The 17,783-nt window shown below is 37.7% G+C and overlaps 1 protein-coding gene across 7 annotated transcripts in view; it reads left to right on the forward strand.

The window, feature by feature from the left end:
* xdh (xanthine dehydrogenase) overlaps positions 1–17,783 on the forward strand; it is a 54,269-nt gene that overhangs the window by 10,074 nt on the left and 26,412 nt on the right. For 5 of the 7 annotated variants that reach the window (XM_088908748.1, XM_088908758.1, XM_088908757.1 and 2 more), the window contains 14 exons: positions 1,407–1,468; positions 1,928–1,996; positions 2,758–2,850; positions 3,093–3,234; positions 4,755–4,847; positions 5,601–5,752; positions 7,505–7,598; positions 8,751–8,860; positions 9,688–9,872; positions 10,681–10,855; positions 11,132–11,221; positions 13,363–13,532; positions 14,653–14,779; positions 16,803–16,922. In XM_088908748.1, the coding sequence (XP_088764874.1) occupies positions 1,407–1,468; positions 1,928–1,996; positions 2,758–2,850; positions 3,093–3,234; positions 4,755–4,847; positions 5,601–5,752; positions 7,505–7,598; positions 8,751–8,860; positions 9,688–9,872; positions 10,681–10,855; positions 11,132–11,221; positions 13,363–13,532; positions 14,653–14,779; positions 16,803–16,922 (1,682 nt within the window). Of the gene's footprint in view, positions 1–22; positions 1,469–1,927; positions 1,997–2,757; positions 2,851–3,092; positions 3,235–4,754; positions 4,848–5,600; positions 5,753–7,504; positions 7,599–8,750; positions 8,861–9,687; positions 9,873–10,680; positions 10,856–11,131; positions 11,222–13,362; positions 13,533–14,652; positions 14,780–16,802; positions 16,923–17,783 lie in introns of all 7 variants that reach the window. The other 2 variants (XM_088908760.1, XM_088908759.1) reach the window with 1 other exon arrangement.

A 17,783-nucleotide genomic window follows, 5' to 3' on the forward strand; every position in this document is an offset into this window, starting at 1 on the left:
TCTATGTATTTTTTAAACACAGCAGATCTCTCCAGGCAGTGCTATGGTGCAGTGGTTAGCATTGCTGCCTCACAATGCTGGGTCCCTGGGATCAGTTCCAGACATGGGGTACTAGCTGTGTAGGGTTTGTATGTTTTCCCCATGTTCACGTGGGTGTCCAGGTCCTCCTGTTTCCTCTTACAGTCCCAAAACATACTGGTAGGTTTAATTGTGTCTGTGTGCCTTCGATGTACTGGTGTCCTGCTGAGTTGTACCCTGTCTTTTGCCCACTGCTTGCCAAGACTCTGGCTCCCCCACAACCCTGAACAGGTAAAATGTACAGTAGAGTAATACTGCACCGCATTAGGCCTATCAAAATCCAACGAATGTAAGGACAATATATGAGAGGACATTTTTGTAAATAAAATTCAGTTAGTCTTATTGCTACAGCCCGGCAGCATAGCTACAGGAACTAATTGAGAATAGTTAGAAGCTGAAAAGTAGAAATAAAGAAAAATACACAATATTTTGGCTATGGCCAGTGTTTGAGAAGACACCCGAAGAATCGCAATGTGTTCTGTTCTTCTTTCTGCTTTTCAGTGTGGAATTAAACTTTACTTGTCCCCCCCCACAGCCCACAGTCTGGCTCAGGAATCCAAGCTATAGACTTCTTATCTAGTAAATACCAGTATCTGATTTCACTGTTTGTGCTTAACACATTAATGATAAGAGACTCTGCTGAGCTTCTTTTGCATTAATATGCAATTTTGAACTCTTTTCATTTAATACCAGTACTGTTTTGCATTTTTATCTATTTGCAATCCTCTACAAACATTCTCTAAAACACATTATGTCATTTACCAAACTCAATAAACAGAAGACAATTTTGTGGGCCAGCAAGCATGCAGAAGTGTTTTTTAACCCCTGGCAAAAGGTGAAATTTTTCTAGTCCACCTTGTTGTATACAAAAATGTACAGTGAACAACACACCACAATGCATATAGTTTCACTGCAGGATAGTCTGACTTTAGTGGGCTTGTGTTTGCTTTTTGAATGATGAACATCTAGAAATAGAAACTTCAACTGTTGGTATGAAAAGCAGTATGATTCAGCATGACCCAGACTTATATGATAATAAGATTAGTATGAATTTATTATCTTTTGCAAAATTACATTGTTTATAACCCTCCTGAAAAATGATGGGTTGTTTTATTAAAAAATACTAAAAAAAATCAATAAAACAGTTACTTCCAAAGACCTTTCTGCCAACTTTTAAAGTGTGATTTAAATTCATTCTTTAAAGGCTCCTTTCAGATTTTGTTTCCAATATAAATCTGATAAGTAGGCTGAACACAGTAGCTCAGAGCACAAACCTCTTCACTATATCAAAGAGATACTACTTGTGTTTTTTTTTCCTTTACACGCAGGTAATTTGTGCCGTTGCACTGGTTACAGACCCATTTTGGAGGGATACAAAACATTTGCTAGAGTAAGTAAATCCTTCCTGAATAAGAATGGCTTTTGATATTCCTCGTTACTGGCAGCTGTTCCGCCCACTTTTCCACTTACTATTTTAAGACAGAGAGACACGATGGTGCAGTGATTCACATTGCTGCCTTACTGTGCTGCAGCCCTGGGTTCAAATTCTCCCCCGTATTCACATGGGTTGCCTCTAGGTGCTCCAGTTTCTTCCCATTGTCCAAAGATTTACTGGAAGGGAAACTTGCCCTGGTGTGCGGGTGTGCGTCTGTGTCCTTGTGTGTCCTGCATTGACGGGTACCCTTGCTCCTGTTGCTTTTTGGCTTAGGCTCCAACTCTCCTCACAAAATTCTTGTTCTAAAATGGATGTATGGGTTTGTAAGACACCCAGTTATTCGCCAAGAGTCACATGAATAACAAGGCGACTGGAAGTGTCACATTCCAGTATAATTGTTTCTCTGTGTTGTAGGATGTGGGCTGCTGTGGTGCAGGAGGAAAGGAGAATGGATGTTGCATGAACAAAGAAGGCAGATGCAATGTAAGGATTATACAGTATTTTCACAATACAGAATCAAATAGAGTGGGTAAATGCACTTATCAGCACTGTTATGTAGGGTGAAGGATACATGCAACAGAGACCCCTGCTCTTTTGTCAGAATTTTGTATCTGTCAGCTATCTAATGTGGACTTCATTTTCAGCAGAAACATAGCTAAATTAAAAGCAGAAATCTGTGATTACAATTCACCATATCCCACGGGGAATACAGCCTATCCCACTTCTGTTTATTTCTTTTCCCACCAAAGAGTATTAAATTCATTGAAATTATATTGACTCTGAATTCCCCTTATCTTGCCAAGTGTTTCTTTGTCTAGATAGATAGATCACTGTATTAGCCATATACAATTTCTTGCATTATGAATTTGTCTTTTCACATACCCCAACTTGCTCTCCATGAGACACACAGACAGGGAGAGAAGCTTGGGGTCAGAGCACAGGGTCAGCCATTTATACAGCACCCCTGGAGCAGTTGGGGTTAAGGGCCTTGCTTAGGGGCCCAACAGAGTAGGATTACTCTGCTAACCGTGGGATTTGAGCCAGCAACCTTCTAGCCACAGGCACAGATCCTTAGCCACAGAGCCACATGCAGTGTGCTCTTCATGAATGAGTTTCAGTTCCTGAAATGTTGATGTCATGCTGATGACTTCAATTATATTTTTTTGCTAAATTGTTTAATTTGTGAACTCATTAAGTGAAGGCAGATCCACTTTCTGATCTACAAAACCTCTCTGATTTCACAGTTGCAGGAGAAATCTTCAGCACAGCTCTTCAATGTCTCTGAATTCATACCTCTGGACCCCACACAAGAGCTTATATTTCCACCAGAGCTACAGGTTTGCATTAAGCATTTCTTTTTTAGAAAAAGGAAATATCTTAGATATCAGCAGCTCTTTAATACAATGATGAGGTTCAAAGCATTTCCTTAATGAAGAGAAACTAGTAAATAATTGTTGGATGAAAAAATTAAAAACATCTGAAGCACTTTTTTAAATATGATGTCTGAGCATTTTGTTGAATATGTAGTATGTTCTTGGTAACATTATGTATCGCTAACATTGTGTTTTGGATTGTGTAGCGACTGGAAAAATCGCAAAACAAGCAGCTGCGATTCAAGGGAGAGAGAGTCACATGGATTCAACCCAGCTCGCTCACTGAGCTGCTTGATCTCAAGTACCAGTTTCCTAAAGCCAAGCTTGTGGTTGGCAATACTGAAGTTGGTAAGGAATTAATTCATTCTGACATCATAGAGAAACATATACTGTTGAGTTTTTTTCTCGCTCATTTCCTTGTTTGGCTTTATTTGTTTATATAAAGTATTGCAGTATTGTGAATGTACTGTATATGTATTAGTGGGCTTTCAAGTTCAGACAAAATCATTGTCTAGTTACGTCACAGCAAGTAGATTCTTAAAGAAGCTAAAAACATTTGATCATTTTAATTTGATAATTAGTATTGGTTATGACCTTGCTGACCATTAACACAATCCTCACATAATTGGCACAAGGACCTGATCATCATAGTCTAGATAGGCTGCTGTAGGATCTTCCACCAGTCTTCCTGTGCACATTGAGTGGCTGCAGTTGCCTCCTATTGATGGCCTTGGTAAGTTGGTCCCAGAGATGTTCTATAGGGCTCAGGTTAAGTGAGAAACTCCTTAGCGCTGTTTTCCTGAAGTGGTTCCATTATAATCCAAGCACTGTGTGGTCTTGTGTTGACCTGCTAAAAAATTATCACTCATTTTATCTCAAATCAAATAAACACTGGCTCAAGGACTCATCAACGTATGACTGAGCAGGAAGGCTGCCCTCAGTCTGAACCAAAGGTATTGTTGTGTTATAGGACAGTTACCCAGGTCATAAATACTGTAAAGGTAGCGTTATAAAGGGGTCAATGTACAGTACATTAATTGTATAACGTACACATTGTTAAGCTTTAAAACTAAAACTTGCTGATATGTGAGAATAGTGTTATAACAGGGATGATATAAGGTTAGGGAGGATTTTGGATTTCCTAAATTCTACTCAGAATTATCTGAAATTCTGTCACCAAAATTTACACTTACTGTATGACAGAAGGAGGTTATTTTAGGACAAAACCTTCATTGAAATGAAATTCTGGGAATTTATGTGTTCTAACAGAAAAATGTGCAAAGTACAAAGTCTAACAACAGAATGACTCTGTTCTTTCCACTGGTGATCTAGTACATAAAGTACTGTTCATTCTCTCACAGTTATTTTTTGTCTTTGCCCTTGTTTTCATTGTAATTATTGAACAGAGTAGCCAAGAATAACAATAAGAACAACATAGCATTGTGGCACTGTTAGGTACTGTGTGAAAAGATTGGTCTTGAATAGCGCCATGTTACCACATCTGAGCAGTTGGTAGTTGCACCATGTTGCCCTTTTATTGGCTTGGAGATCCTTGCCTTTTTTTGGCAACCTTATTGCTGGACTGGACACTGAGATTCAGAAATGAGCCAGTCCTCTGGTCTGCAACTTGTCTGCTTGTGGTCCAGGTTAGAAGTGCAAAACAAGGGAATGGCCTGTCAGCTCAAAACTGGTTGAACACATTGGCCAAGCAGATATGCCTGAAAATAATAATTTAATGATAATAATTGTTATTCTTATTACGTAATTTTTTTTGTCTTTAAGTATTAGTAATAATCTTTCCTTCAGGCATTTGTGTGTTGCAATATGTTTGAGAGGTAGTTAAGCTTAGTGTTCTGTCTTTGTTTAAGGTATTGAGATGAAGTTTAAGAACATGCTGTACCCTGTGATTCTTGCTCCAGCGTATATCCAAGAGCTCAACATTATACAGTACACTGAGAGAGGTGAGTGGCCACTTACACAGTATACAGTGTATTCCATGTTAGGAAGCCACAATTCCCGCTATTTTGAGCACTGTTGTCACCTTTTTTATTGCAAACAGAGTATCCTCAGGTTACTTTTTCAAGTACTCATATCACTTGCCTGCAATATGCTATGCCCATTGAAGTGTGTTTCTTTGCAAGTATTCCTATTGTTGTGCTCTCTATGGCTTGTTGGGTGCCAGTACCTAACTGCACTTTTTTGAAAAATAGTGGCCAATAGTATGTGGGGACAACCCAACCAAATAAACTCCATGCGGTTTAAAGGCACCAGACACATATTAATCCATCAACCTGTGTTCAATAATCATTTGATCATTAGAGGGTTATGGTGAGCTGCAGCTTAACCCAGCAGACACAGAGCACAAGGCAGAGCAATATCCTGGGCAGGATTGTCAGTCCATCACAGTGCCTATGAGAAAACTATGAGAATTCTGCAATTACCATATAACATGTTGTGTTCATTTCATGAGGATCTCCCTCCTTGCTTTTGTGTCTCAGCTGGGCCCTTATTACAAGAGCTTGTTCCATGTACAGTATTGCATAGCCTTTTGGTATGGCAGGTCTGGAATTCAGTTCATTTCAATGTCCCAAACACTCCTGAGACTGCTAGAAACTATGTATTAAAACCAGTGTCTGACTTTCTGAACTTCTGTGGATTAAAGAAGACTGACAAATCCTTAAAAAAAAATCACAAAACCAAGGTTTTGTTTTAAGGAATTGTGTTTGGGGCTGCATGCAGCCTGACAGTGATTGGAGAAGAGCTGAGGAAAGCAGTGTCACAGCTACCCAAATGCCAAACTGGAGTGTTTCAGGCAGTTCTGGAGCAGCTCAGATGGTTTGCTGGACAACAAATCCGAAATGTTGCAGTAAGTGATCACACAACAAAAAATAGTGTTTTTGGTAAAGACACAGTACCCTACAATACCTCCAATATTCGAGCAGTAAAGTCTGAACTGGGATTTTCACTCTAATAATTATTTAAATAAATATTATAATAATTTTTCATGAAAAATGTTTTAGACTCTTGAGTCAATTAATCAAACTGATAGTGTAGAACCAAAAAGTATTGGGACAGTTAGTTGACAGGTGTTGGTTATGTGCTTGTTGTTGGATAATTAGACTCATAAAAGCACTGTAAATGTCCTATCAACCAGTCTCACTTCGACAGATCTAAGTCAAAGTGAAAACCAAAGAGCTATCTATGAAAAAAAGGAGGCAATTGTGAAGCTGAAAGAAACCTTAAAACCTTGAAATCTTAGCACTTAAACATAATTGACACTTTGGAACATTCAGAAGAAAGAAAACAGATATAGTAACCAATCAATCGAGACCAAGTAAAACAATAAGAAAATGGGATTTGATGACAGAAAAATATAGAGAAGCTTATGAGCACCAATGAGAAAAATATTGATTGCATCTAAATGAAATCATTTTGCATTTGAACAAGATGCCTTTGGGTTTAAATGCTTACAAGAAACAAGCAACATAACTCTCTTCATAAATATAAAGTACTTTGTTGGCAACGGTTTGTGTGCTAACCTAGAATTGTTTTTCATTTTGTTTGGCATTCCTGTATCTCATTATATTCATGTCTGTGCAAGCCAATATGTACAGTAAATACTGTTTCTTTTCTCCCTTCATATGACACATTTCCTGTATTGTGCTGTGCAATTTCAAATTTAAATGTATTCTGTGTAAGCATAGGCTTATATATAATATATATTATTGCATATATATTGTAAGACATTAATATATTAGACAGCAAAGGAACAAGTAATAGGTTTATTCCATGCTGAAAAAAAGAAGAAAGAGAACACAACGTAGTTCACACCTGAAGAAGGCTCCACGGCCGAAACGTTGTGTTCTCTTTCTTCTTTTTTTCAGCATGGAATAAACCTATTACTTGTTCCTTTGCAGCCTACGCATGCTGACGCAGCTACCCACCTGAATATATTAGACAATACTGTTAACAAATGAATTATCACATTTTAACATAATATTATCTTTTTTAATTACAATTTTTTTTTTCTCCATGGAGCTAATAAGCTTCTGTACAAAATTACCAGAACTGTGAAGGAAAACCCTAAAAACTAAAACAACTGTTATTGAAAATTCTAATAACCATCAGAGTTATTAATAATACATATATTTTGTTGTGCTTATCATTCACATCAATTCCATAATCAAAAATGCAAACAGCTTGACTGTAAAGCAACAATAATGGTTTTGACTTCACTGTTCAAATAATTTTGGGTGGTTCCAATTCCAAGATACATTGAATATGTTTAGCATTTGTAATATTTTGTAATATACTGTAGCATACAGTGTGGCCTACTCTGTTTCTGCAGATCCAGAACTAAGCAAACAGGCTGATCACAAGCCCCAGACCTAAGTGCTAGTTTAAAAAATAAGGAATCACCCTATGAGAGGTGGAAGATTATTATGCCCATCATTTTTATTCATAAGAGGGGAGTACAGCTTTAAATTAATAATCAAAATAACGTTTATTCACTGAGAAAAGAATATTGACAATAAATGTTTACTTTACAACAATGCTACTGCAATCTGTTTCATTCTTGAGAGTCCTCATTATTTTCATATTTTGGATATTGTTTCAGGCACTAGGTGGCAATATTATGACAGCAAGTCCGATCTCTGACCTGAACCCTGTCTTCATGGCTGCAGGCAGCAAGGCCACACTGTTGTCCAAAGGTAAACCAGGGAATCAATGCTCTAATAGCATTCTGTTATCTTATTAAAATCCTTTCAGGGCACAGGCAGAAGGCACAAAGTAAGATACCTACAGTGATCATTAGCTGACGTAGTCACTCATGTCATACTGTAGCTGATACTGCAGAATGAGGATCCAAGTGTGAAGATCTAAGCGGAAGTGTCTAGCTGTTACAGCAATCAAGCTGTAGTGAATGGTGGCAACCTAGCTACACAGTCATACACCAGGGACATCGCTTGATGGCTGTCATGAAGATTCATGCTGATGCAACTACATTCCATCAGAACAGCACAGATCTTCAGGCTGCTCTTGTAAGCCTTGCTTTCTTGTGAGATGGAAATATGACAGTTATGCCATGGATACCCTACAGACTTGTGTAACCTCTATTAAGTATCTGTGGAATGAGCTGGGACAGCCTATGGCATCCCGGGTTCAGAGATATGTGAACTGGTAAATCCTTTTCCAGTCACTGCAAAAGAGAACACTGTCTTACAAGGTGGTATCTATGATTTGCACCAGGCTTGTATGGCTTCAGATGGTGTCCATACATGCTTGTAACCTGTGAGCCCTGGTTGCTCAAATCTGACAACTCATGATAACAAATGTTGGTCAGCATAATTTATAAAACAATAAAACAATTGGTGAATGATAAACTTAAGCTAGTCACATTGTACAAGTAGATGTTTGCACATTCTAATAAAAATTAAACTGATATTTGTTTTTAAGTATTTGTATGTATGTCTCTCTTTGTATGTATGTATTCTCTTATTATTACTTTCTCCTTAACCTACTGTACCTGCTCATAGAACTGATTCTGCAGAGCATTGTGACAAGCCATGGTTTAAGTGACACTTAACCTTGGTTTCAATATAAGCTGTCATTCCAGGCCTGTCACGTTTGGTTTGCTAGAGGCTCTGGAGTGCACCCATCATTATCTGGCTTTCGAGTACTCAGTTGTGCGAGAGAATAATTTTTCCTATTTTATCTGGGCTTTACACAAATCTACACTTTCAGAATGTAAACAGTACAGACCTTTGTACCAGTTAAGTGTCATGCATTTAATTTAATTAGCATTCTTAAGGTTTTTCCGCAGCTCTAAGAATTCTGAACAATTTGGGTTTGCCATTTTCCAGTTGGTAAACGAGAGATCCACATTGATGAAAATTTTTTTATTGGCTACCGAAAAACATCCATAAACCCTGATGAGATACTTCTGTCTATTGAAATTCCTTACACAAGGAAGGTAAGCAAGTCAGTAAAAGACTTACTTAAAAGTCAGCCATGTATGGTAACTGCAAACTTATACATTGACATATTGTTCTTCAGCTTTTGTTTGTATGCCCTGCAAAGAACTGATGTTTCTTTCAGGGTGCTGTCCCACCTTGTGCCCTACAACCTGTTTTCACAAGTCCTAGCAGCAATAAGGGGCTTTCTGATAATGGATAGCTAAAATTCTGCTCTGTCAGTACACATTTTCCTTTATAGTGAAAATGGAAGAAATCTGTTGAAAATTCTACACACAGCATGCAAAACCTGAAATCTACCAAATCGTGATGAACAAAAATCTGAAATGTTTTATTTGTCACCAAAATGTGTTTTTTTATTAATACACCAATTAAACCATTAAGGTATCTATAATTAAAAGGTGTGTTTTGAAAGTAAGGCAGTTTCATTGAGCTATTGTTATCTAGGTTTAGACCATTTTAATTCAATCCAAATTTAATGAATTTGAAAATTGTCATATTAACATATACTGTAACAGAAGTTCAGGTGGGTAGCTGCGTCAGCATGCATAGGCTGCGAAGGAACAAGTAATAGGTTTATTCTATGCTGAAAAGAGAAGAAAGAAAACACAACGTTTCAGCCGTGGAGCCTTCTTCAGGTGTGAGACTTCTTCTCTCACACCTGAAGAAGGCTCCACGGCCAAAACGTTGTGTTTTCTTTCTTCTCTTTTCAGCATGAAATAAACCTATTACTTGTTCCTTTACTGTAACAGAATATTAACATCTTAATAAGGACAAAACATCTAGGAAAGAATGACACAGTAGAATATGTCTTTCTGTGTTGCAGGGCCAGTATTTCTCAGCCTTCAAGCAGGCTTCCCGGCGTGAGGACGACATCGCTATAGTAACATGTGGAATGAATGTTCTGTTTAAAGAGGGAACTAATAAAGTAAAAGAGCTCAATCTGAGTTATGGGGGAATGGCTCCAATTACAGTGCTGGCAAAGAAGACTTGCAAACAGCTTATTGGCAGGTGGGCTTTGATAATAAAGGTTTTTAGTGAACAGAATACGTTTAAGATACAGGTACAGATAAATTCAAATTCACAAAAGAGATTGTTCCCTTAAAAAGCTTGGCTCAAAAATGCTTCTGGCCTTTGTAAATAGTTTTATGAAAAGGCTGATACTTTTTGTGGCCCACATTAAGACAGGGTTTCTTTTTATAGATTTTTAGCCCTCAAAAATCATTTCGTTTTCATTTTGTTCTTAATTCCATATTTATCGCTTTTTTCCTGCTCAATATAACCAATATATAACTCAATATTTTTTTCTCTATTCTTCTAAGTAAGGGTTTGAGTACATCTGTCACAAAATCATTGCTTAAAAAATGTTATTGATATAAATGTTTGAGGCTGTTTCACAACTTTTTGCAAACCACAATAAGCTTTGTATCTTAGGAAGAATTAACTTCAATACATACTACAAATTACAAATAAAAAAATATGTCTTGGATAATTGTTGTATCTACCTGTATAGAAGTACCTATATAAGGGCTATAATCTATAGCCAATTATACATTTGTGTGATCGTAATAATTTTTATTTGGACCAAGGCTTATACAGTATTCTATTAAATTCCAACAACTTCACTGAAAAATCTTCCCTGATCAGATTTTTGGTGTTCTATCCAAACCTTTCTCAGCTGTAAAACATAATGGTTTTAATGAAATCCCTTCCTTCCAGAGGAACTAAGTTTCTTATGAAAAACAGCACCCAGCTTTATTAGTGTTGTGTGCAGATGCAGGAGTTGCCAGTGATTGTTATAGCCTGTGGTTCTTGTCAGAGAGTGGACTGAGTATCTGCTGCAGGAGGCCCTGTCTTCCCTATCTACGGAAATGAGCCTGGACCCTTCAGCCCCTGGGGGCCTTGTCCAGTATAGACGCACTCTGGCACTCAGCCTCTTCTTCAAGTTCTTCCTCACTGTCCGGCACAAACTGGCCCAGGATCTCAAGGACCAGGTGAGGAAGACTGTTGCCCTCACTTTGCCATTAGCAAGATTCGCTGTTCATTGGAGATTGTACAAAAAAAGGCCAAATCAATGAGAAAGCACATTCCGATTACTAACAATTAACATTATTTAATTTGTCCTACAAAATGTACCACAGAATTTAAGAATGCAAGTATTAAATGTTTATCTTTGTTGTGTTATTTCTGAGTTGTCCTTAGGGAATAAGCTATTTTCAAATTGTGTTCTTTCACCTTGGCATCTGCGCTTTCATGTTTCTGTACTCTAGGGGATTCATGCTGAAGACTTACGACCCGACTATGTCAGTGCGACAGAGCTGTTTCATAACACTTCACCTTCTAGTGTTCAGCTTTTCCAGGTAAAGGTTCCCGTTTTTGATGTTTAGTTGCTGTAAATTTTCTGATGATTCTGGCCTTTGTGTGTGTACGTTAACCTTGATTTGGCTGCAGGAGTAGTTGTATGAAGGGTTTATAATATAGGGTTAATAATGCTAATTGATATAATGCCAAAATCTCCAGGAAAATCACAGGGGAGGGCAAAGAAGCTATGCATCAGAAGCTATGAGTCTTTCCAGTATTTCTTGATTTATTGGTTCATATTTCAGTCCTCTGGTAGACTTGGGCTCAGGTTTCAGGAGCAATCAGCTTCAACCATTGGCTATAATCATTTAAATTCCTAGTTTGGTAACAGTTGTTACCCATCTCTTGTATCAGTGACTAATTTACTTAGAAAACATGCAGGGCTGTAAACTATGCAAGAGAAGTGTGATCACATTACCATTGCTTCATTTATTGTGAGATAATGAAGAGTGAATACTCTTAACTGCTAAGCAATATAAAGGAATTCTTAAACAATACACCCTAAAATTCGGATGAAAATTCGGATGAAAATCGGACGTCAAAATTCAATGAAAGCAATAAATAGTCACCAAGAATTCTTAATATATGGACAGCATCACAGCAAAATACAACCGCTTTCACCGGTATAATTTTGCTTATGCAGAGCAAGATGAGATTTACATATTATATAAGCATATTATATATTCAGGCTTGTCACACCTTGAAACAAAACATATTTGCCAGAGGAGTGTATAGTACCATCAAAAGCATATCACCTTTCCCTACTTGTTTCTTTGAAATGACATGGTGTATCTGTGCAGTGTTTAACATTTTATGAAATATGCATGGCATTGCAAAATGCATTCTTCCCTAAACTGGCATTCCTGTGCCTGGCCAAGGGGGATTTGTGGAAGGAAAGTGACAGCAGTTGAATAAATTTAAAAGTGAGTTTAGAGGACTTTGAACTGATCTTACTGTCGCAGATGTCGGAAAGGACAAACCGTGGAATGGCAGGAGAGCAAAAAAAGACCCTATGCGTAGCGGCGAGATGGGGGTTAGCCCAGGCTCAGCTGTTCAGGAAATGCCATATAGAAACCTATGCCCTCAGGTAGCGGACGTGGGGCGACCTGGTGCTAGGTGGGTCTCAGGACATCCAAACCTCAATGCTGAGCGAGGAGCAGAGCAGAAACAGAAAGTAAATAGGCTACACAACAAGACACACCAGAAAGACATGAATAATCACAGGGAACTAGGAACAGGAGAGAAGGAGAGCACCCTCTAGGTGTACTGGGCGTGACACTGACATCTATTTGAATTTTCTAGGAAGTGCAATTAAGCACAACATTGGAACTGAAATATCTTCATTATGGATAAAAATAATGTAGATACATTACTTATGCAAGTATGACAATACAGACCTCAGATCACAATGCAATAGGAATAAGCTTCATATATTAGTGTTTCAGTCTTCAACATACTCCACGCAGAAGGTTAGCTATCTTTGAGCAATGTTCCCTAAGCTGTTCATCTTGGAGTAGATCTTCAGTATTGTGCATTATACAGTATTGCACAAAGCTATCAACAGGGAATAATGTGCATTGAAAAACATGAATAATTAAAATGTTCAATACAAACAATGTTTGCACCATTGAGAAGCAAAACCCTAGAATAAATTTAAATCCAGTTGTTTGTGTAGATCAGAGATCTCCCACCCTGGTCAGGTTTTTCAGCTTACCTTTAATCACATGCTTCCAGGGGATGGGAACACTTGAAAGCTGATGAGCAATTAAACAGAGAATTTGTTTCATTGAAGGTCCATAAAAGCTGAAGAATTTTCAGATGTGTGTTATGACTGATCTTTAAATTACCCAATCTTACAAATCACTTTAAGTGATGACAAATTAATTAATTGGTCATTAAGTTGATCGCAAATATAGTTTTCCCTAACTTTAGACAATGGTGATTTTAGGTTGATCTAGAAGATCTTCAGGATGGGGTCCCTCCAGGAGCAGAAGGTGGGGCTCCTGTTCTAAGTCATTTCTTGATCAATGGCGTTTATCTGTTGTTGAGATAGTTAGTTACTTCATACTGTATGTGAATACACTGTACGCAGAGACAATTGTTCACACGTTCTCATACCCCAGTGGTGCTGTCTCCACAGGCAGTTCCCCCAGGACAGTCTGAGGAAGATGTTGTTGGACGGCCATTAATGCACCTGTCTGCCTTGAAGCAGGCCACTGGAGAGGCCGTGTACTGTGATGACATTCCTAGATATGAGAATGAGCTCTACCTGACCCTTGTGACGAGTACAAAAGCGTACGCTCACATCATGTGAGTGTTGACAAGAAAAATTGGTTTAAAATTATTAGTAGTGGAATTTTATTCTTCTTTTATTGGAGTAGAAAGATACATAATAACATCTTACAGGACACAGGTAAGGCAAAATGTGTCGTGAACAAGGATTAGTGAACATGCAAGTGCAATAGGAGGGTCTGAGAAATTGGGATTGCAGTTCACATTTAACCCACAGCATGTCTGTGGACTGTGGAGAAAACATGAGCGCACGGATGGCCCCCACACAGACACGGGCTAAAGTCCATGCAGCCCAGGTCCAGAATTGACCCCAGCACTGCTAACCACTGTGCCATTGTGCCACTTTCTGTTCACCTTACCTTGAAACATAACCAATTTGCCAGGGGAATATAAAATGCATATCAGTGATTGTTTCTTTGAAATGGTACTGAGCATCAGTTTATTGCTTCAGATTCTCTGAGATAAGCAAATGACTATGTCATGCATCCTTATTTAAATTAGCATTCATATGCCTGGCAAAGGATGATGTGTGTAATAAAAGTGCAAGACAGCAGTTGCCTACGTTTAGAGCATCTTATGTCTGTTCACAATTGCTAGGAAGTGCAATTAAACATTTTGTTAGGACTAAAATGTCTTCATTAAGGATACAGATAGGATATGTCTGTACTTATTTTCTTATGTGTACATATTAGAGCACAGGAATTAGCGAACATGGAAGTGCAGCAGGAATATCTCAAATTTCACGTGCTTTACCCATTTACTTTGAGATAAAAAGACTAAATTTTCTTCCCAAAGTTAGGGATTTTTACTTATGAAATGCAGTTGTTAAATATACAATCAAGAAGATCAAATTAATCCTATTATTAAATGATTTAATGGTTTAGTTGTATAACTGAGAGCTTGACTGGAACAAAAACCAGCTGGTGTGTGGTCCTTTAAGACATCCTGTAAACGTATAAAAAAGGAGACATTTTTGTGCTTCATTTGTGCCCAGAAAGGTCCAGTTGAATTAAAAGACTTTACTTGTATTGTAATATGCAATTTTATACTGTGAGTGTAAAACCTGTGTTAAACTAAAGTGTTCCCTCATCTTATAACCCTCACATTGTAGTCAGTTTTTTTGCTCTTTTTCTTGTAGCTCCATTGACACCCAGGAAGCTATGGCTGTACCTGGAGTAGTGACCTTCCTCTCAGTCAAAGATGTCCCAGGGAGCAACAGTACTGGCCCAGTTATTTATGATGAAACAGTCTTTGCTGAAGACACAGTAAGAACATCTTTCAGAAAAGTGTGTTACGAAGTGATTTGCCCTTACCATGCTTAACAGGGAAGATGAAAATTGTGTTATTAAACCATTGGTAAATTACTGAGAATTAAGCAGAAAGTTATTAATACATTTCACATTTAGGAAATTGCTGCTGGGCATATTTAATTGAAAAATGCTCTTGCCTTTTTTGAAAACCTTTCTTTAGAATTATTTTTCTTTATGGTGTAAAGTAAAAGCAAATATTGAAAGAAGTTTAACTACTGGACCTTCCAGATCATGTCAGATCAAACAAAATGATGTTTGTTTAAACAACTGTATTTGAAAATTTTTCAGTGTTATTATGATCTTGCCTCACTAAATCAAGAAAGAAAACATATTCTTAAGCATATTGTTGCCCAGTTACTGTACTTAATCTCCTAAAAATTCATAAAGTAGTGTTTCTATTATTAGAAACAATACTCTTATTTTTGTGAAATAATTATGAAGTGCCAAATGTCCACATGAAAAGTAAAATTAATGAAAAATGACTGTTTATTTTGTCTATTTATATTATATTGTTTTTACATATTAAGTGTCAGTAAAATCAGAAAATGTGTGTTAAACCCATTCCATAAATCTTTATGCAAGCAGCACATGAAGCTTACAGAGGTAAATATCTTAATGTGAAACACTGACAGATTCCTTCTGACCATGATCAAGTGTGGATCATTCACATGCAAGGGTTCAAGGCATCCCATGTAATAAAAGCTGATGAAAATATGAGAGTCAGGGTTATCCTCAGGGTTATCCTTTGCAAATTAGGGTCTGTAATCCTTTGTAACAGATGACCACTATTGTCCAGGTGGGTACATGACAAGTGAATGTGGAGAAAAGCACTGTCTAAAGAAAGAAACAGAAATAATAATAATATATTGCTTACATTTACATAGCGCTTTTCTGGACACTCCACTCAAAGCACTTTACAGACTCCTCTCCACCACCACCAATGTGCAGCATCCACCTGGATAATGCGACGGCAGCCATAGTGCCCAAGAACGCTCACCACACATCAGCTATTAGTGGGGAGGAGAGCAGAGTGATGAAGCCAATTCATTTCTATAGATTACTTCAATTCTATAGATACAATATGTACTGTTGAGAGCAATAACATTTTAATTAAGGACAAACATGCTTTAAAAGTATATTCATGTCTGATTAATGCTGTAAGATCACTGCCTAAAACCTTAAAACACTTCAGTGTCTAGGGTTTTGGAATTGATTTTTTTCAAGTGCACAAATAAATTCAAGGTGATATGCATTAAAAAGCCAATTCATTGAGGGGGATTATTAGAAAGCCATGATTGGTAAGGGCCAATGGAAAATTTGGCCAGAACCCTTGGGTTATACCCCTATTCTTTTTGAGAAACAATCAGGGATTTTTAATGAGCACAGAGAGTCAGGACCTCAGTTTTACATCTCATCAGAAGGACAGTGCATTTTTACAGTATAGTGTTCCTGTCACTGTACTGGGGCATTAGGACCCACATGGACTGCAGGGTGAGTGCCCCCTGCTGGCCCTAATAAGACCTCTTCCAGCAGCAACCTTAGTTTTTCCCAGGAGGTCTCTCATCCAAGTACTGACCAGGCTCATAACATCTTAGCTTCAGTGGGTTGCCAGTTGTGAGTTGCAGGGTGATATGGCTACTGGTCCGAATAGCTGGACCTTCCTTTTTCCTGCATTTAAACTAACTAGCACAGCTGAGAGGATCAATCCAATCTCCAATTAAATGTCCAATTAACTGCTCAACAATCTACAGCCCAACAGTGTTGTTCACTGGGCAGTGGCTGAGGCTGAGGTGGTTGAGGTACAAGGTACTGTACATCTCTCTAGTAAGTTTCCTGTTGTCTAAATGAGTCTCCTGGTCATTGGTCTAAATGAGTTTATGTTCTTAATTGATTAAATTATTAAATGAATTGGTTAAATGAACAAATACATGAAAAATAATTTATTGATAATATAACTTCCTTCTGTGTTTTCCTCTAGGTCACATGTGTTGGTCACATTATTGGGGCCATAGTTGCAGACACAAAAGCACATGCTCAGAGAGCTGCTAAACTTGTACGGATCTGCTACAAGGACCTGCAACCTGTTATCACAATTCAGGTAGGCGATGAAAAATACACCTTGCCTAGCACATGTACAGGCAGGATTTTTGAATTTAAAAAATTAAAAGATTAGCTTAAAATAACCTGTTGTCATTTAAGAAGTAGGTTTTAATGTCATTTTGTATTGAGGTTTTAAATCAAATAAATCCTATTATTAAGTCAATTAATGGTTCAGTTGTATAACTGAGAGCTTGACTGGAACAAAAACCAGCTGGTGTGTGGTTTTACTGTTGTTTTTTAATTGAGGTTTTAAATCTGTTTAAGAAAACAACCATCCATCTATTTTCTAACTACTTTATCCAGTACAAGGTCACAGAGGGGCAGGAGCCAATCCCAGCAAGCAACAAACACAAGGACAGGACGAAGGGCACACACAGACACACTCACACCAGGGCCAATTTTTCCACAAGAAAATGAATCTCTGTCTTTGGACTGTGGGAGGAAATGAAAGCATCCAAAGGAAACCCACACAAACATGGAGAGAACATCTAAACTCCGCACAGATAGCTCTCCAGGTCCAGAACTCAGGGCCCCAGCACTGTGAAGCAACACTCCCACCCACTGCACCACTGTGCCACCATTTAAGGAAAACAAAGTTTAGAAAATATATGTTATTTGAAGTGTAATTTCAAATAACATATGAAATGTCATGAAATGTCACTTTGAAATGTTATATGTTATTGGAAAATAAGTTAATAATTTAAGAATAAACTACTTATGTTTAAATCTTTAGAAAAGTGTTTTTATAGAACAAGTTGAAGCACCGTGAATATAGTAAAAAACATTTGTCTCTCTACTGTAAGAACTAAAATATCTGACGTTTTGTGACCATAGTAATTTGTTGGTGACATAACAGAAA

Source organism: Atractosteus spatula, chromosome 2 (assembly GCF_055471065.1).
Source record: "Atractosteus spatula isolate fAtrSpa1 chromosome 2, fAtrSpa1.hap1, whole genome shotgun sequence".
Classification (NCBI taxonomy): domain Eukaryota; kingdom Metazoa; phylum Chordata; class Actinopteri; order Semionotiformes; family Lepisosteidae; genus Atractosteus; species Atractosteus spatula.